This window comes from Excalfactoria chinensis, chromosome 3 (assembly GCF_039878825.1).
Source record: "Excalfactoria chinensis isolate bCotChi1 chromosome 3, bCotChi1.hap2, whole genome shotgun sequence".
NCBI lineage: Eukaryota > Metazoa > Chordata > Aves > Galliformes > Phasianidae > Excalfactoria > Excalfactoria chinensis.
Window position 1 is genome coordinate 80,375,252 of NC_092827.1, and position 21,985 is coordinate 80,397,236.

The 21,985-nt window shown below is 35.7% G+C and overlaps 1 protein-coding gene across 2 annotated transcripts in view; it reads right to left on the bottom strand.

The window, feature by feature from the left end:
* Positions 1 to 21,985, bottom strand: part of PRKCE (protein kinase C epsilon) — a 262,981-nt gene that overhangs the window by 151,135 nt on the left and 89,861 nt on the right. For both annotated transcript variants that reach the window (XM_072330880.1, XM_072330881.1), the window contains exon 2: positions 19,908 to 19,971. In XM_072330880.1, coding sequence (XP_072186981.1) covers positions 19,908 to 19,971 — 64 coding nt within the window. The remainder of the gene's footprint in view (positions 1 to 19,907; positions 19,972 to 21,985) is intronic.

Sequence of the window (21,985 nt, forward strand, 5' to 3'; positions counted from 1 at the left end):
ACATATTTCACATACCAATGGTCTTTTGAAGTCTCCTTATAAAAGTGGCTGAAAAGTAGTCAAGCAAGGATCTGAAGAACTGCCTTTCTACCTCCTCAAAACATACATGCTGCCAATTTCAAACCACCTTTTGCAGTTTGAAAAGATGTTGAGCTATTTTCATAATCAGCTGCTTTCTTCTTCAAGAGTCTTCAAGTAATGCAATGTGGAAATTGAACCATCTGTATCTTCCATTTGCATAAGAATAAAAGACACAGCAAAAATAAGTTGATTTGATGCCCTACATGAAATTAGTAATGTGGAAAATTCTATTAAGAACTAGCTGAAAATATTATAACTAATTAGCATTAGATGTTAATTAAGCTGCTGCTTTTTATCTATTTGCATCATAAACATAAACGTATACTAAAGAATGTGTACAATAAAGATTTGCATCTTGTACATCAGCAACCTCCACCTGCTCAATAAGGTATGTGCAGAGATTCAGCCATAATTCAATAGCTTCAAAATGAATTACCTTCCCATCAATATTATGATAAGAATTGACATCCCAAACTTGACTTTGTCCTCAAGGAGGTCACAGATAAAGCATGCTGCAGGTTTTAATGTGTCTCTAAAGAAACAAACTATTAACAGAAAAAGAGAAAAAGCTGCCTATGGCGGATCCTATGGGAAAAAAAATCTGAGAGCCAAATCTTTGTCTCAGCCTTTGTCAACAGCTAACAGGAAAAGGAAGCAGAGCAAAACAGAACATGGACCAATAGCTTTTCCTCTCAAGTGACAGAATGATTAGATATATATTTACATGATCTACGTAAGCAATTGAGAAATTCAGCTTTAAATTCACAGCACTTCAGATACAGATTATTCTACTGTTTTCATCTAAGATTATAATAAATAGCACGGAGCTGATACCTTTTGTTTATAGATCTGAACACCAGCTCCAGTGTCTTGCTCATAGAACATAGCTTTCTTCAGAGATCTGACCACAACTTGGTGGTCTAAGGTGAAAAATAAAGCTCTTGCTATTAGCCATAGGCTCTGGTGTATTGAAATGTAAAAAGCTTCTAATGATATTTCCTTCCAGAAAAAGGGCTTTCTTGTTAACAGAAGGAGTTAAAAGACTACGGTCAGTTACATTCCAACAAAGATATTATTAATTTCATGTATCATTTTTCTTCTCAGTGCCTGACTGTCTGAGTTAAGGGCTGTCTGCACAGGCATCATGAGAATTGATCTCAGCTCCAACATGCTTCAGTGTCTTTGCTACCCTATCTGCCTGATTCAGTTTTCCATGTATTTTTATCCCTGGCCACTCAATGGAATAATAGAGTAGTGCTCACACTCGCTGGCAAAACTGATATGTAGCATAAGTGATGATTGGTCCTAAGTCACAAATACCCTTCCGCTTGGGCAGCTTCCCAAGTCCTGTATTCACTCTCTCACTCATTACTTCTATAATCTTCCCAGTGTCAGAGGAATTACAGCATCTCTGCCTTGGTTTCCCCATGTATAAGTATATCTTCTGAAGATTTTGTAAAGCCTAATAATGCTACATATATAACATTCAATGAAGATTAAAAATAAAAAATAAAAAAATGCCATGTAGATGCAGCTATTACCGTACACAGGAAATCTTGGGCTGTTTTCCACAGCATGAACTATACCAGCAGAAGGAACAAGACCATACTGTCAAGATCATGGTTTATATAATACACTCTACCATAAAATTACACTACCTCATGTCCTGCAGCTTATTCATAAAACTATTTTCAGTAGCCTAAAATGACTGTAAAGCACTGGAAGTGCTTTACAAACACATTATGTTTTGCTGCAGAGTCACTTGCTGCTTAAACTTTAGCTGGATTTTCACGCTTCTGACTTGCAGAAACTCTTAGCTGTCTTCTGTTTTCCTTTTGGCCGTTTATTTAGTTTTCAGATAGCTTATTTAACTTTTGCCACAGACAATATAAGAATTCTAGGCCATAAACAGAAACAGGAAGCAAAAGTAGATAACCCAGTCTTAGAAAACAGTGTTATTATTCAGAAAACAATTTAAATATTGAGATGTAGCCATCTTGATTTCAAATAAAGGAAGTGCTTTCTCTGGAGGTTTGTCACCAGCTATGATGGAAATACAAGATGGACATAAATTGCTTGGATTTTCTTCACTCAAATGAAGAAGAACATAGTGGAGCAACAAGGCACAAAACAGATTGGAAATGGGCACAGATATTTCAAAGAGAGCACAATATGGTGCAATAGCTCAAAACTGACCAGATTAGTAATGGTCTATTTTGTGTACTCAAGCATTTTCCAGTTAAGAGAGTTTATTATCCGTAGGAAGAACCCAGACAGGCACAACAATAATCTAGAATTACAATTGTGATTTGAACACAGAAAGAATGCATGCTACATCACTATAAATAAATATACAAATGCTATTGTAATTCTTATTGATTATTAGTGCATTTGATAAAATGGTGATGGAACTGTATGTTTTTCTGATGCAAGGTACTAAACATACTAACTTTATCCAGGTACTGGATAAAGGAGTATTTCAGTACAGTTACAGTCAATTGTTTAAAGAACAAAAACACCAACATATAAATGCAGAATAATTTCACTTTGCATCTTTCTTATGGATATAAAATCTCCTTGTATCTGGATTTTGCATATGCAAATAAGCACAGTATAAAACTGAAACACTCGCTTGTCCAAGATCACTCCATCTGCCTCAAAGTTTGTAAATAATTGCTCCTATTTTCACTGATGGGACAACTTTAAAAAATATTTTTAAAATATTTTAAAATGTCTTTTCTATGGTAAGTTTAATTTTGTTTCTCTAAACTGGATGGTCTTTTGACAATGGGAGACTGCAACCTCTTCATTCCTTTTTCTTCCTTCCTTCCTTCCTTCCTCCCTCCCTCCCTTCCTCCCTCCCTCCCTCCCTCTCTTCCTTCCTTCCTTCCTTCCTTCCTTCCTTCCTTCCTTCCTTCCTTCCTTCCTTCCTTCCTTCCTTCCTTCCTTCCTTCCTTTCTCTCTTTCTCTCTTTCTCTCTTTCTCTCTTTCTCTCCTTCTCTCTTTCTCTCTCTCTTTCTCTCTCTCTTTCTCTCTCTCTTTCTCTCTTTCTTTCCCTCTTTCTCTTTCTCTCTCTCTCTCTTTCTTTCTTTCTTTCCTTCTTTCTTTCTTTCTTTCTTTCTTTCTTTCTTTCTTTCTTTCTTTCTTTCTTTCTTTCTTTCTTTCTTTCTTTCTTTCTTTCTTTCTTTCTTTCTTTCTTTCTTTCTTTCTTTCCTTCTTTCCTTCTTTTCTTTCTTTCTTTCTTTCTTCTTCTTTCCTTCTTTCCTTCTTTCCTTCTTTCCTTCTTTCTTTCTCTTTCCTTCTTTCCTTCTTTCCTTCTTTCTTCTTTCTTTCTTTCTTTCTTTCTTTCTTTCTTTCTTTCTTTCTTTCTTTCTTTCTTTCTTTCTTTCTTTCTTTCTTTCTTTCTTTCTTTCTTTCTTTCTTTCTTTCTTTCTTTCTTTCTTTCTTTCTTTCTTTCTTTCTTTCTTTCTTTCTTTTTTCCCTATGCATTCTGTTCATCTTATCAAATGTGAAACCTACAAAAAGTGGTGACTTGGATAAGCAACTCCACGCCTCACTGTCAGCATATAAAGGCAAGTTAATTCACTCCATAGTATTTGTTTGAAAAATAGAAATATTACAATTTGCAGAGATAATTTCTGCTAACATTGAACATATAAATAGAGAGAAGTAGTTTCCCTGGACTGTGTAGTGGCTTCACCCCACAGCAGTCAATTGCCCATTTCAGCAACCTTCCCAAGAGAAACCAAAACTCCACCATTTTGTTCAACTGATTCTATCTTACATGTAACTGCTAATATTTGTTATAACTATAGCAAGCTTTAAAGATGCCTTGCAGGAAAGGATTTACAAGAAGTTACAGCTCCAAATAACAATATCCCAGCAAGAGTCAGTGTTGGCTGGGCAGGGACTTCAGACTTTGGCTGCTTTGCACTTCTGGAAATGAAGTTGGCAGGAAGTGGAAGGGGAAGTAACACACACCGGGACTGGATAAGCAGCACAGCAGGAAGCAAGCAAACGCAGTAATGGAGAAGTCAGCAAAATAACGAATTCAGCCAAATCTTAGAACTAATGAGGAGTAAAGGAAGCTTGACTTTGATTCTTAGTTGTAAATCTAAACAACATGATTAACAGTCATCTGCTCTATCTCTTATTGAAACAAAGCATAAAGCAAGCCTTGTTTGGTTTAGCACTCAGAGCAGAAGACATCACAACTCATGAACTGGTGCAAAGAGCTGCAAATAATTAAACCCTACATAAGCAGACAACCACGGGACAGAGTCTGGCTTTAGCACCTGCAGAGGCAGAAAGCAGATGAGATTTTTAAAAAGAATTTAAGTGAGACAGGTAGTTGCATACCAGTGGAACTAATGAACAAAACAAAGAAAGCCTCAGTTCCCCACTGCCTTGAGACCACAACTTTTCCACTGACTTCTCTAGGAGTTATCAAGAATAGATGCTACATGAAAAAAAAGAAAGACAATGCCCTGTGGACATACTAGAGTAAGCCGAACTTATGCAAACAATGATATCACGTGCTTTACTTGGGCATTAGAGAGTTCTTCGGTACTACACTTTTAACACCTAATGAGGGTGCATAATCCTATTAAACTAGAGATGAACTTATAACAGTCTGACTTCTGTTGATTTTAATAAGTTTTGACATTTTACAATTGATTTACATGCAGTTCTGCTTGCATAGAGACTGCTGAAGGGAAACAACTTTTAAAACTGAAACAACAAAATTAAAGGAAAACATCTTTTCATCACAATTACTTAAGTTTTGTACCATTTCTTACACAGTGACCTTCTGAAAAGGCACTGATTACTGAGCAACAGAATTGCAGCAGTAGATTTCCAACATATATGTGTATATATGTACACATACACACACACACACACGTATATATATATGTTCAGAACACTGTAAAGGAATCACTTCCAGCAGGAATTACCTAACCTTAAACAACACACTTTAAGTTCAGTTCATCTGTGAAAGATGTATCCAAACCTACAAAGTCATTCCTAAACTGTTATTTGAAGAAGCAGGGCTAGAATGAAAAAGAGGGCAAATACTTAGTTGGGTACCATGAAGTACTAACAAAATTTATATCCTACTGAATTTAACAATGCCATTATTTAACTTTATTCTCACAATGAGGAATCCTTAGCAGAAACTTCCATTTTCTAATTAACAAATATTTCAGCCACATGTCTCCCAGGAATACAGAACATAAGAATGAATGAAAACTCAACATCAAAACCAGCAAATTGAAAAAATAGATTCCAGATGTCTATGGACTGATTATTTTCTTAGTCTTTTTAGAGTAGGTATGAAACTGGAAGGTTGGACTCTTTCCATGTTCTTTTCCAAATCTCTTATTGATGTAAAATGTTCCAGTGGAACTGGATTGACTTCATAAAAACCAGAGATGAAATACTGGATGCCTCACATTATCCAAATTTTCTCTGACAGAAAATGCTGCAATAATTTCCCTTTCATCTGTGTTATAGCACAATCCAATCCTCTTGAAGTCTTCTCTGCACTCCTTTAATACTGCTAACTTCAGAAGCAGTCATGTTGTTGAAGGAATCACTTTTAGACTATAATATAAATAAAATCCTGTGACACAATAGCCAAGACTTCAACAGCATCTGGTATATGCAACTGAAAACAGAGTTGGATAAAAAAATTAATCCCGATATTTTATTTAGTTAAAATATGTGAAAAGGTGCAGTTTCTCAAATACATCTTTTAAAGCCTCTATATTTCCTGTATAAACAGTAAAGGGAAACTGCTTTCTTTACACTTACTACATGTTAAAATAGGAATTAGGAATTCTGTACCTTTGAAAAATACTACTACTGCATAAAAACCAGTGTAGTCTGTCTTGGACAGTATTAGTTGCACCAGGTTATCTATGAATGATCTCAGGACTCTTAAAACTTTTCTTTGCCAAAGTCAGTAGCAATGAAATGAAACACTCCAAATACTTTCTATGGTTTGTTATGCTTAGCAAAGCTGGCACAGAGGAAAGTTGTGTGTATTTCCTTCTCGAAATCTTTCACTGAGTTGCTGTTCTTAGTTTGTAAGCATGCCTCACAATCCAAGTTTTCAGTCCAGCTCATGCTAAGAACACTAATGATTCTTCTTGAACCCAGGATTCACTTGATATACGGACAATCTGAAAAGCGTACAGAAACATAGGCCATACTCTTATAATTCAAGCCAGCCTTTCTAGAGCAGTGTAAGAAATCTTTAAGTAATGAGAACTGTAAAAAGAGTAGAGACATGAAAAGCAGGGTCACATTCCAGTGTGCCAAACAGCTTGGTAAACATAGAAGGAAAGTCTATGATCATACTTCAGAGAAGATATCCAACAAGATGCTACTGACTTATGTAAAATCTCCTTCCTCTTCTCCAACTCGAAGAATGAGATATGCTGCCCTTATTTAACCTCGTCAAATACTGAAGCACAGATAAGTGAAATGCTTAATCTGACCAGGAGAAGCTAAATAACTTTCAGTGATATATGCATTATTTTGACAGAAATTACTTGGATGTACCTCCTTAAAATAAGAATATGGTTTCTGACAATGAATCCATCCCAAGTATGAAGTAGTAAATATATACAATGAAGTAGTAAAATATATCTTATGCATGCTAGATGCCTGACCTTTCTTGAACATGCAAAATTTACACTCACTAACAATAAAGAGCAAGAATGATAGCATTAGTTAAACCTATAATTATAAACTTTTCATCATCGAATGCTGAAGACTGTCAGTAGACACTTGAGGTCTTTCTTCCCCACTCTTCACCATGCCCCTTCCAGAAGATTAATTCAGTAAGTACAACCAGCAAATCATGTTAATCAGCAATGGATTCTTAACAAACAAAAGTAAAAACCTAAAAGTTAATTCGGGATTCTGAAATAGGAATAAATTGTATCTTAATGACTGCAAGTGCATTACATCTCCTTTATTGTTTTTTGTCTACTTCAGTTCTACAGGCAGTGAACTGAGAAAATGACATGAATCTCAATCTCAAGTCCTTTTCCAGGATTTACCAAGCTTCCACTTATTAACGGTAGCCTTGCAGCACAATAGTTAGAAGTACTCTTGTTTCCCAGTGTCAAGATGGCAGACATAGAGATCACTCCAGTAAATCAGAAAGGAAAACCCTTATCACTGGAATTTAAAAGCAACTGCTATCTAAATGTTGCTTACAGCATTTCTTTTCAATGAGAACTCTTGCTTCCTTTTTTCTCCCTACAGTACATTCCCCATGTTCTTCTCACACAGATGTACAAAACTCTGAAGTATTTGTGACCTCTACTTCTGAATATAATATTCATTCACCGTGTAGTGGTGGTAAGCTATTTACTTAATCAATTGAAATGCACAGCACTATTCTTGCAAAGAACTCATTACTAAAGGAAAGCCTCAAAGCTGATCTTAGTATTCTGACCTCTAATTCCAAATGTTTGTTCATGTGAAGAGAAAAAAAGTAGTCATCTGAATTTTACAGAGCCCAAGATAAAGTCCTTATCAGGAGAACCGTACTGTTAAATTGGCAGTCTTTCAAAAAAGAAAACAGGATAGATTCACTTCTTTGTCATACAATAATTATAGACTGCGCAATGTTTTTAATAAAGACTGAAGTAGATTTTTTAAGCACCCTGATCAAAATCTGAAATTATGCTTTCATGAAGTTTCATCGGGAGTTTAAATGGGAAAATAAGTTTTCTTCTCTTCTAGTTCTTTCTTGTATTATGATATTCTCATGCAAATGTAAGCAATTATATTGCTCTGAAAAAGAAATACAGCTGTTTTCAGTATTATAGCCAGAGGTAGCCTGCCTAAACAACTGGTACTTACATTTACTACAGAAAATTCAAGAACTGTAACAGAAGACTTTTACTTTAAGGGACACCATTTGCAGATGAGATTTCCAAAATGATGGCATGAAAAAGAAAAAACTAACAACAGAAAGTACACCAAAGATTTTTTTAAAACCAGTGAGTCTAGTAAAATAAAAGCATATGCTTGTGAATTTACTGGAAAGATAACAATTTCCTGGTACTGATCTGGGAATTATAAACAGAGAATTAAGAAGAAAGGGAGTATGTCTCAGTGCTTCTTTACAACACTGTTTTATAAATGAGCCTTACTCCCAACAGCACCTTGTTGGAAGAAAAAACACTGATGAAAACTGGAGCTAATAAAACACAGATTTATTCTGGTTGTGTATTTTGTCCCAGATTCGGATACTGATTTGCCATTTATTAATGGCTAAGATTAGTGTGTGTTACAAAAATTATACCTTCCAGTTACTATAGGGGAAATTGTGAACCACATGGAGTAGCTAAAAGTGCAACTTTCAGTTAGTTCACTTAATAAATTGTTTCTGAAGATTAAAATCTATTCTACATTATTTTGGATATCACACAACACATTTTTAAGGAGAAACACTAAATAAAAATGGCAGAAAGAATGAAAGGAAAATGAAAGTGCTAGCATGAAAATGAACAGACAAAGGACTAATCAACATTTAAATCAGAGTATTTATCTCTGCTTCAATCATCGCTCGCAATACTTTCCTTAGAATAGGCCCTGTGAAAATCCAGATGATAAATGGACTTGAACTTCCTTGTACAGCCTTGCACCTTGCATTCTCTGTATTTTTCTTTAGCAAATCCTAAACTTGCAGCTAACATATACATGCTCAGTTCATTTATTTTCACATGCAGAAACTGCCCACTACAGTGGCAAAATATTTTTTTCCTGTTCATGGGTAGATAGCATGCATGAAAAGTTTGTAGTAGAGGAAAAGGAAAAAAAAAAATAAACTGAAGAAGGGGTAATGGTACCAATAGAAAATGAACTGCACAGTTTCAACCTCAGTAACCCAAAGGTAACTCCTATTACATACTATGCACAATTACACGAGTATTCCTATTCTTTCAGCCAAATCGCATCAGCAGGGAGGTGAGGAGGAGCGACGGATCTTGGGAAAGGTGAAACAAGAAAGATTTGCAAGTCTATAAAACTGTATTCTGAAAGTACCACAAGTGTGAGTACAGTATTTATACTAATTTCTACCAAGATCCATTTGCAAAAGGATTTCTGAGAACATGTTATGGTTAGAGGAATCATTAAAGAAGAAAATAAAACAAAACCACATCACAACAGTCTGGGAGAAGTTCCAGTGGATTCTACTTTTGCATTATACAACCCACATGTTTAGTGACCAACAAATCTTGAAGATTCATCACAAAGACTATTAAATTATGAACTCATCTGCATTTATAAAAGTAATAAGAAAAGGTTTCTGACTATTCAAAGGTAACGTGTAGAACCTGGCCAATGTCAGAACTACTGCTGTCTTATCTGCAGCTTTTAGCTACCTTTAACATAGAATATTTTTAGTTATTTGACCTAGTAATCCTCACCTATAAAGTATTCAAATTATAATTATTTTTTTTTCTCCCATACTATGAAGAAAAACTTAACACTGAAGAAGATAAAGAAATCCATATCTAATGATAGCAAGTGCCAAGAAGTATAATCAAGTCTAAGCCCCTCCTTACAGTAGCCACATTCACTAATGACAAGGTTTTTCAATTAATAGGTGGCTTAATTACTCTCATTTGCATCTCTAATTGTTAGGACACTCACTCTACTTCATTAGTATTGTCCCAAAATAAAAGTAGTATATTTTGCTGATTTAAAGTAAGAAGTACTGTTTCCTTGGGTGCTTTATCTTTACTACAATTTACTACAGTTCCAAATTATACACCATGAATATCGTTCATTTCCCCTAGGCCTAAAGTGCAAAAGACTGAAACTATTTAAGATCCTGTGGCAAATGAGCACAGTTAATGCAGGTGTTTTTTAGTTTTCTTGGAAATCTAAGTCAGAATAGAGGCTATTACCTAAGAAACAATGACAGTACTTCCCAGATAAATGATTATTTTAAATAGTTTTTAGAATACAGAACAACGTTTTACCTGTGCTTAACATATTACCATTCTTTCTTTTATGCTTATTTGCAAAGAATTCGTGGAATAAATATTCAACTGTATGCAAATTTTGAACCTCTATTGAAAGGAACTTTCTTTTCTCTGTTTCCAGCTGTACTTATAAATATTTAAACCTTTCATGCCTATACTTAAAAAATATATCTTTTGAGACTCCATCTGTTTTCATTACTGAAAATCTCAAATTTGGAATATAAAATTAGATTTTTATGCTACACTGAAGACAGTAAACATTTGGTTAATAACATTTAAAAGGGTTGTTAACATTCACAAAACTTTCACAATCTCATGAATATGTGGAATGGCCAAGAATGGAGTTAGAACCATCTTTAACTTGTGCAGTACCACATACATTAAGCCTCAGATCAACTAATCAAAATGGACTGCGCTATAACATTTTTCTCAATGATAATAACAATAAACAGAGTTGACTATTTCTGGAGGGGCAAACAGGTGAAGATTGATTCAGAGCACACTACTGAGCCAACTGCAACTAGGTAGAGCAAGAAAACAAGAAGATCTTATCAGAGTATAAGCACTGTGTTCTATGAAGTGCAATGAAATAAAGAAACTCCAAAACACAGACATGCATGTAAACTACAATATTAATGTATTTTCATACCATATCTCATCCTAGACAATGAGTGATTGGTTAATCTATGCCTACTGTGTCTTATGAAATAGACAAATACAGATTTCAAAAACTAGATGTTTTTTATTCCAAATGTTGTTACTAGCTTATGTATGGAATGGAAACAAAAACACCAGTACAGTTTTTGATCTGATAGCTTTCACATTTTAAAACCATCCTACATAAATGCAGTGGTAATATTAAACATGATTATTCCAAAGGTCTTGAATTATTTTGTAAGGAAAAAAGCAAAGAAACAACACAAAATGTATGTACCACATAAGTGGAGATAAGACAGACATCATTTTGGAATCACGATATGTGTATGATTCACTATTTATTATTTACTATTACAGTCTTATGTAATTTTCCTTTAAAAAGTACAAACTTACAGTACAAGACAAAGGAGTCTTTAAAACTCCCAGTGTCTTGCTTTCTGTGAAGCACTTGTTTTGGCAAATAGCTAGAAGCCTGCCAAGAAAAGGTCATCGATCTTTGCCTGAAAAACTCAAGCCAGCTTTGTACAGTAAGGCCTATTACAAACACAATGCTTACCAGATGTTCCATCAACTAGCTGGATGCAATCCAAGGGATGGCTACAAGTCCATGCAAAAATGTTCATTGGGAAGGTATTTGCCACAGAAATTGCATAAGCACCCTTTGGAGTGCCTGTTCACTGAGCATTGCAGTTCAGAAGTGTAGTGCACCAATCTACTGTATTGTCACCAAGTACTGATCTGCATTTGCATTAATTTCTTTAAAGAGATCTAGTTAGTATGTAAGATTCATTTTCCTAACCAAATTTCTGTGCCATTACTGAGGACAGAGTAAATTGTGCGTACAAAGAATTTTACATGGATTGTCACGCTATTATTTCAATTGTCCTCCATTAATTCTATTATCATTTGGGTAAAAATGGGCACACACCTGTTTTCAGATGCTAAGCTAACAAGATATGAAGTTTTGTCTCAGAATATACAGCTCACCTACCCCATAAACATATAATCATTCACAAGTGTTAGAAAAATTAAATACCTACTGACATTAAAGCTGCTTTCCCAAATCTGCTAGATTAAGTTAGAATTTTATTTCAGAATTGTTTTGAATCTTCTAGTTGAGAATCATAACCCTCAGTTTTCTATTTTAGCATGAAAGTACGCTTTGCCTTTATAATAGCTGTAATATTCTTCTTTGTTAAAATTTGTTGATTAATAAGCAACAAAACCATCAAGAATCTCAGCTGGTTTTTGTTCGCTTGCTTCACAACAGCTGACTAGAAACTCATGATCTGACTGAACAAAGATTTCGTACAGTTGTAAATGTTGTCATAAAATAAGTGACTAGCTCCAAGAAATAAATTCATTCTTGAAATAAGCTTTCACGCTTTAACAAAAAGTAATTCTAAGAATAAATCAAATAAAATCCAAGAGAAAAGACATTAGTAATAATTTTGATTTATGCTGCCTAAGAGGAGAGAATGAATGCATAGCAGAAGAAAAGATTCAAAAATTAGAATTTAAGCTTCTTTTATGCCCTTGGTTTTATCTTTTTTGCCTCACCTGTGGTTTGAATCAGTTCTGATCTTTTGATGCTAAAAACACGAGCAGTTGAATAAGAAAAGAATTCCCAAATCCTACTGACATAAAACCAAAGCTTCAAAGGAAATAGGTTCTCAGCTGGCACAATGTATAATGAATTTTGAAAACAGAGTTGCTGGTTATGTTTAAAGTTGGCTCTCACACTACTGCTTGCTCTGCTTCTATGAAACAAGAAAGTGTACTGGAAGAAAACTGAAAACACTGTAGTATTCTACCTCTGCCCAGGTAGTGAATGAACTCACTGCAAGCAGAATCCATACTGAGACAGAGCAGAGGAGGGCAAATGTGTGCCTAGTTTCTCTAGTTATATATTTTGCTTCATATCAAAAGAGAGGAAAAGCTATAAAATACAGTCACTACAAAGTTTATATCCCCAAGCAGAAAATATTCCTTACAGAGAAAGCTGCATGAGTGGAGAAGTTCTAACTCATAAATCTACCTGAATCAAGTGACTGAAGTCAGAAACCATACCTCAGCACTGACAATTCCGTTTGGCCTCATTCAGATTGTTCCAGATTATTTTAACTCTCGGAAAAAGCCACAGCCTTGAGTCTAAAAGTATGAAGCTCTAGTGCTTTGCTGAATCTAGGTAAACAGTTTCCCAGACATCAAGCAGCATCCTTACACCTCATATACTTTACATTTTATCCCTGGAGGAGGAAATCTATCTGCTTCAGTGCCACAACAGATACGTTTGAACAGAAGATTCCTGCTCCACCCACCTACTGCACAGAACTAGCAGAGACTTGTCCGGGTTCTGACTCCCTGTTTGCTTCTCCCTGGCCTCTGTAACAGTAACCACCAAAATCCTCTGGCTCTTTCTAGCACAATTCCAACACATCACCTTCATCTATAACATTAAGATACAGAGGAAGATAAGGACACATGCTGCACGCTCAAATTCTGAGTTCCAAAATAAGACAGTTATTAAGTGACTCTGTGCTTTTCCCCCCTGTTTTTAGCATAAATGTGAGGGTTATGGGTCACTACACTGTAGGTTCTGCTATAGCATGCGTCAATCAGCAATATTTGCACTTGCAAACCAAAAACCTTTGGGTAAAGGAGTTAAAGAACTGGGGAAACTCTTCTACACACATATTTTGCCTTAAATGTTGAATGTGTGACCAGATGTAATGACTTAATGACCTAATGACACTGTTTGATATATCAAAGCAAAAATCCAAATAATCAACCTAAACAGCATCATTTTTATTCACTGAATACTACCATTATTTAATCCAACATGCTTTATTGTAAAGCGTGACCTTAAAATCTTCACCCTGTTAAATGTAAGTGCCTTACAAGCAGACAAATCTGAGCAGTATAACATACCTGAAGATGTAATTTTTTGTGAGTATGCAGTTTGTAGACATTGCCCAGAATTTACAACAGGTTGCTTTTTGTAGTACCTACCACTTCCAGCATGAGCTGTGGCACTGTATCGAAATTTAACTGCCCATTCTAAAGTGAAGAATCTTTAATTGTATAGAAAGGTATTTTTTTTAGTCTGAATCTGAGCATCTAACAAAGATTAATACTCATCACAACTCATTAGACATACTAAGTAGGAAAAGTCTTGCATTGTTCTTAAGTTTTAATTACTTATTGTCTATAATAAACACAGGTAGAAAAACCTCACAGCCTGTCAAGGTTATTATGCAAATCATTCTGCATTTACTGATTCAATACTGACACATTACAAATGGAATTTAATTTCTGAGATGATAGAGAACTACCTTAAATAACTGGATATATTATACACGAGCCAATAATTCCAAAGAAATAAGAAATCTACAAATGCAGCAACGAGGTCACAAGTTTTAAATATAGTAGCATCTGTCTTTCCGACTATATAAAACTGAGTGTATTGAAAATGTTTTCAATCATTCCTCAGGCAATTTACCTTCTTCCCATTTGACTGCCATCTGCTATCCCAGCTTATGAATTGAATCACAATGTCATCGCATTACTTATGTTTTAAGCATTCAAACTGTATTTGGATCTCAGTCAGCTAGCTCCTAAATATTTCTGAAATCATTCAGAAAATTTCATGCACAAGATTTTATGAGCACTGAAATAGATCAAAAAAGTACTGCCAAGCATGTCAATAAAAAAGTCAATGAGTGCACTTTGGCCTAGAAATAATGTCTATGCTACAGCAGCACTGAATTAGTATAGAAAATCAATATGACCTTGGACACAGATCAGCAATGAAGAAACAGACAGCATGTTTTATAAGAGCCTCCTGTTCATCCAAACACTAATAAGGAGACACGCTCTTATCCATAGCCCTGGTAGAAGCTGAAGATGTATGGGACAAAAAACCTTTGTAATCATTACACTGAATTTGTGAAGAAAACAGAATATATTCGATAGACTTTTCCCAAGACAATTACTTACAAACACCAATCTATTATAAACATCTTTCTTACAGCCATATATATACACACACTGTAATATATATATATTATATATATATACGTGTGTGTGTGTGTGTGTGTGTGTGTATGGATGTATATAGAGTTACCAGATGTTTGGTTAATAGCAAACTTGACTGATCATGTTTGCAAGTCTGGCAAAATATCTGTCAGTGTTTTTGAAGTGCTTATTCTTTAATATGGATCCTACGCGCTTGCATTTTGTGCAGTACAAAGTTCAATGAAGTTAATAAAAAAATCCAACGAATCCTCTTGCACACTGTGTCAGGCCTACAGAAGCTATGCTTTTTCTGTTTGACTGTAGGGTTTTCTTTTTAAAATACCCTTTTTAAGTTCTCAATGGACAGTTACTTATCAACACTGAAAGAAATCCAATAGAAATACTAAAATTATAACCAAATATTTCTGTAAATGGACTTCACTAATTACCTGTTGCATTTATTTTAACCTATAAATAGGTACCTTAATTTGTAACTGTACTGGGGAATTTTCCACTGACACCGCTGTTTGCATCCATGGGGAATACTTGCATATTTACCCCAAATATATAGAACTGTTTTAAATGAAATAAGTCTCTAAAAGCTAAATAACCTTGCAGATCAGATTTGGTATAGAGAGTGTAAGGTGCTGGGCCACAATTGTAATGAAAACAGTTATAGAATAATAGAATGGATAGAGTTAGAAAGGACTTCAGTTCCTATTCCTTTAGCACTGGTGTACTGCCACCAAAATGGGGAATATATAAATGTATTTTAAGAACTGTTTGTTCTCCCTCTTTTTTCCATATCCAGATCAGCAAAACATGCTAAACACTTTTCAGGATTGGTATGGAAAACACACTATGGTGATATTTGAGTTTTTGCAGAAAATCTGAAATCCTAAGTTTAGAGAACATTATCTTCAGTGCGATAAACAGTTCACTTTGCATTTCATTTTCAGAATGTGAGCAAGACAGTTCCTACTATGGAATTTACAAAAGATTGCTAAAATGAATAGCTACTCACCCTCCCTCTCAGTGCAGAACAAACATCCCAAAGCTATAAGCGAGACTTAAAACAGCATTAGTTAAAACAAAACAAAACAAAAAAGTGATGATAAAAACATTTCTGCTGGGCTTGAGTTTTATGCAGCTTGTCATCCATTTCTTGGATTTGAATATTTGTGCTTTCCAACCCTTTTCTGCTTCAACTTCTAGAAATGAATGGGTGCAAGTTCTAAAAGGTGACATTTTCAGAACAAATCCAAATACCTTTGAACACTGAGAGTTGGCATTGCTGCAAGATATCCATCTAAACCATTGGGCTTTTCAGGCAGCTCACAAGTACAGTGTTACTACTACAGTAGAGCTACTTCTCTAGGCAGCTTCTAAAGGAAGCTTTGCAATATAGGAAATGACTCTATAAGTGCCTGTGGGTTTGTAGCTTGTCTTCAGAATAAGAGAAAAACTGCAAGTAGCAAATCCAAGAGCTCAACCCTTCTTTCAGTAGTTTAAAAATACATCCCACATGTCCATGCTGGTATCTAACAGAGTCTCAATAAGTCTAGCAATGTGACAAGGAGAGGCAGAAGTACTCTTTACCTCCTTTTGCAGTCTCTCACATGAAAGTCTGTGAATGATTTCACTTAGTGTTAGAAGAAGTTGTGTGCTATTGCTGAAGAAGTCAGCTCATAACAATGAGCTGTTATTATTATTTTACCATACAACTGAAAATAGTGCCAAGGGATGAGCAATCTGGCGGCTGTGATCATGGGACAATTTAATTTTAAGAGGCATATGGTAATGATGTTTTCTGTCGGTATCACGTAAAAAGCTTAAACTATTGAGAATATGAGCAAGAATGTTTCTTCTTTATCCATTTTTTAGGACCATACATTAAAAAAATGAACTTACATAGCAGTTTATTCACATAAGAGATGAGCTGCAGAATTAGGGCTGTTGATTCTTAGGGGCAACTTAAGCACAGGCAAAGATTTCTGCCCATATTAATGAACTAATCTAATTTACCAAAATAGAACTGCCATCTTAAAATCTTGTAGAAGTGCCAAATAACTGAAGCTACATTATTCAAAGCTGGTAATTTAGAAATTTCTTTTATGTGATACATGCAAGTCCAATTTGCAGTGCACAGAATTACAAGACAATATTAGTTTCTAAGAATGCAGTACATCCCAATGCCTGCTGTCCTTTTATTGCCTATTCCATGACCTTTTTAAAAAAAACAACATAAGAAACATGCCACATGATTGTTTCTCCCAACTCAAATTATTGTCATAGGTTGTTGGTTGTTTTTTGTTTTTTTGTTTTATTTTTTTTTTAAGTGATGCTTTTCCCCCTCAAGAACATGATGTGAAACAGTGAAAATAACAGGATTTAAAAGATTCAGGAGGAAGCTTCTGAGACTACACTATTAATTTTATGCTACCATACATTCCAAAGCTAGGCAAGCTTGGGTTCCCAAACACACTGATAAACATTAAGCTACATTTACAGAAGTAGTAAAGATTCCAAGCACTCAGGAAGAGACCTAGCAAGATACACAAATTTAAATAGGGTGCATAATTCCAATTTGAAAGCATTGTGCATCTTCTCAGTGTACTTCCAATTGTTTATAATTTCCATTAAGTGCCTTTCTGATTTGCTTGGTACTCTTACATGTTTGGGTGACACTTTATTGTTCCTATGGCTTCCTATTTAATTAAAGTTAATTAGTAATGCTGGAAATCCCAAATTGTGTGTTTATAAAGAGTAGGTGGATTTAGATGTAGACTCAGACATCATTATGTTTGCTCATCACATTCCTCTATTGGGAAAACTAACTTAGAGGGAAATCTGCCTGAAACATCAAGCCCTGGGATACCACCAAATTTTGAAGACCACTGCCAATAAATTTGAAAACTTCAAATAAAAATATTTCTGATTTTTTAATTTCATTTATATTTAAAACACACTTGTAGTTTTATGTCAAGATCCAAGCAGCATGCAGAGAACGTGATTTACTCTGATACCATATGCTGCAATGACTGGAATTCAAAACCAAGGCCCTGACTAACAGATTAGATCAAGAGTAGCAAACAGCTCAATCAACACTAGCGAGCCAGAAGTCATCATTTTAGTCTAACTTAGGCTCCTTTTATATTCAGCTTATACAGATCAACTGAGATGAACAGTCCCGCTAAAATGCAAAACTATAAAGGGCATTCCAAAAAGTACTGTCTCCAGTTTTGTGATGGTGGCCTACAACATCAGAGGTGGACGTGGGTGGTATTGCAGTAGAGGTTGAACCTTTCCACCAATATTCTGTTATATTTTGTTGCTGTGGGACATACAGCAGCAGGAGGGCAGTCTGACAAAATGGCGTCTGACATGGAAGTGCATTTGAAGGAAACATTTGTCATTGAATTCCTCCTCTGACATTCACTGACACTTGTTGAACATTTACAGAGATCAAATAGTAGCTAACAAAACACCATAAAACAAGTTTAGAGACTGTTGTGCATAACTGATCCACTTTCACTTGTGAGGAAAACCGTAGCTCTTCTAGAGAATTTTGCAGTGCTTCTATACAAAGCTTTTCCGTTGTTACTCAGATTCAGTAGGAAAGCTCTAAAACTACTTCTACTACATTTTGTAAGCAAAACAACTTCTCTAGAGTTCTACCAAATTCACCTAACTAAAGTCTCAGTCTTCCCATAAGACAACATTTCATAAGCTTTTCTCCTCAGAGGCCTATTTCCACATTTCTCCTGTTTTTATGCTCCCCTTCAACAATAACAGTAAAAACAAACTCAGCTCTGCAGATTTCTTTCTAAGTAGGTCTAAGTTTTTATGGGGTAATGCACCACATAGCATAGGAGACATTACCATAGCCTTCCCCCGTCCACACACACACGTAATAAAAGGTAAAAGAGTTTTAAACTTAAGTTTGAAGTTTGAAAAACAGAACACCATTCTTCCCATCTTTCAATGGTCTAACACACCTGAACACATCTTGCAATGGAATGGTAATGCTCTGCTTGCCTGGTTATCAACCAGCTATAAATGGAAGCCTGGAAGAACGCCTGCATCTTACAAACCAATATAATTAATCACATTTTCTTTTTTTTATTGACATAGCAATCAGTAAAATATGTAGAAACTACTACAAAGGTGATGGGTGCTACTTCAGTATGAAGGAGAGAAAAAGGCTAAGTCCAAATACTTTAAAAACAAACTTCAGGATTTAGTGCAGTATATTCTCTTGCAGGATACTGTTAGTAATCGGTTAGAGCACAATATTCATTACAATGAACAAATACATTCTTCCACTGTTTCTTTACGGTGCCAGGCAAAATAATTTCGTTTCATACCATTTCCAATTCCAGTTGTTGTCAGGGTTTACATGAAACCTCTTTCAGTATTCTGAAACTTGTTTAGCTGAGCTCTATGAGACATGACAACATCCCTTAAAATAACCAAACCCAAACCAGCCATCCTAATTTCAGCAGGTCAGGTTGTCATTAGAACATGACCAATATACTCAACAGAACTGTTTCTTCATGAACTCTTATTCTTGCCATGTACCATCCAACTCTGATGCCAATCAAACAGCAGAAAGGAGTCTTGGATTAATAAACACTTCTCATGCATCTTCCTGCATTTTTCCCAGCATTCAACTACTGTACTAAAAATCAAAATACCTCTTACCATTACAAAATTGAACTCATCACTTTACTTGGAAAAGAAAACATTTAGAGGAAAAATAAATATTAAAGTAATTAAAAAAAGCAAATAAACACATTTCCCCCTTGTGACATCTCATCATTTCTACCTGTATAATGGGTCACGTTCTTAGAAAATTAAGAATTTGAAATTTTATTCTAGGAATTAATAATCCTAGATGACTCATTTCATTACTGCACTTTTAGTTGGCATTGTTACCTGCAATGATAACAGGGTAAGATGAACCGGAACTACTCATTGACTCACAAGCATTTACATCAAAATATGTACACTGTAAATTAAGCTTGTACAGATTAGGAGGGCTTTAGCACAGAAGTGTCTCTAATGCTTCTGTTGTTAAGGCCCTTGGAAGATTCCATTTGTTAAAGTATGAGAAAAAATATTTAAAGTCCCTACCTTCACCTGACGATCCTGAAAGGTCTATGATGACATACACTCTGCCTTCTGGCTCCAAGTCAATCTGCAATCAAGAAGAGAATTAAAAGAAAACTTAGAGTGGCCTCCAGATAAAGTGACTGCACATACAAGGAAACCCAAAGTTTCCAAAACCTGTGAAGCCAAGCTATGGGCAACTCTACAGTTCACTACTATCAGAGCCTCCTTTTGCATGGAGGTGTTAAGGACCTTGCTCCTCTCTGAAGTAAAAAAAGAAGCAAGTATCCTTAGCGCTTGGAAAGCTTGAACCCAGTGAATTTTTACAAATCAAACATTCAAAACACTATTCTTGGAAATAGTGTTTTTTGTATGGCAGGAATAAGAGAAGAAAGTGAAATAGCAATATCAAGATTTTTGTTTTTATTTATTTATTTTTACTGTAATTTACACCAAGCCCCGCTATGCAAATATGAAAAACACTGTAACCTTTTCAGATCTCAGCAAGATAGATCAGCACTGGTGGCAGAACAGGGGTAAAAATTAACACACGCAGCTCATATAGTCAGTTAACACGCATTTATAATACTCCCTTTGTATCCTTACTGGGAGAAAGTAACACAGGCTTTATCCCCTTTCTCTGAAATGCAAAATTCATTTATTTTCACCACTGGTAGATTTTAATGAGTTTGCTTGCGTGGAGATTGCTTTCAGTGAGAACTGTGGATTCTCAGTATGAAGCTGAAGTACTTAAATGCTAATTCTTACAACCTGCAAAATCTTTAAGTACAGCAATGAACTTCTTGTTATAATCCTTATGTATTTTACACACATCACCAACTCTACACGCTGCTGGTTTTGCATATCTTAATGGTGCCCCACACACTATAGACAATTTTTGTAGTTGTTCATCTCTCACAAAATAAACTGTTACTAAAACACTACACAAACAATAGCTCTGAATGCCAAGTTGCAGACCTCACATAATTGCAGGGACCATGAGTGAAACCAACGTGGTGTTCATTAACCTTATATTTTCATTCTCTTCTGGTAAGTAAAGCACACATGAAATTGCATAGCTACTGTCAGGGCTCTTCAATCATGTGTGGCCTTGTCTGCCAGGGTCTGTCTCATTTTACACCACTCCAGCTAGGAGTGAAGCAGCCCCAACACAGGGCACCATGAGGCCAGGCTGGGATGTGGGCCTGGCTCTCAGGACTTCTCAACAAGGAGAAGCAAGCAAGGAAATGAGAAAGGATATACCCCCAGAAGGCCCCTTCTCTCCTACAGGTTCTCCTGGACAAGGTCAGAGGAGAGACCATATACCTCACTGCTGGCAGTTAGCAGCTCCTCACTGTGCACTGCCGAAGCCGGATGCCTCTCTCCCAGGGAGGTGGTTGAATCACCATCCCTGGACGTGCTTAAAAACCGTTTGGATGTGGTGCAAGGGGACATGATTTAGTGGAGGGTTGTTAGTAGTTAGGGTAGTATGGTTAGGTCATGGTTGGACTCAATGATCTTTAAAGTCTTTTCCAAACTGATCAATTCTATGATTCTATACTTCTCTCCTAAGCTAGTGCAGCAACATCTGGGACTCACAGTCAGAAGCAGGTGTCATGTACTCTCATATCACCATGTTCCACTTCCCCCCACAACAACAGGGAAGGTGGGTCTCCTTCCACCATTGCCAGCCACCTGAGCTGACACCAACTTTACAAAGATGCTTCTGAAGTCGCAAGGGACCTTAGGGAATGACAGTGGCCTGGAATATTACAGCAATCAAGATAACACCAATTCCCAATAGTAACGTGGGAAACCATTCAGTTTATCTTTGCAAATTAGCAAGTAAATGAGCAGAACTCATGACACAAAGTATACTTTGATCATTTTGACAGCCACCATTTCAATGTGATTATTAGTGATGGTAATTCAGGAGCTTAATAACTGGACAACTTACTACACTGCACAGGGGAGGATATCACATTTATTTATAATACACATGCACAACTGACCATAATCTCAGAATTGTTCTGCCAAGAACTAATTGGTTTTCTTCATAAATGAGATTCTCCAAAAGGACCATCAAAATTTGACCCTGTACA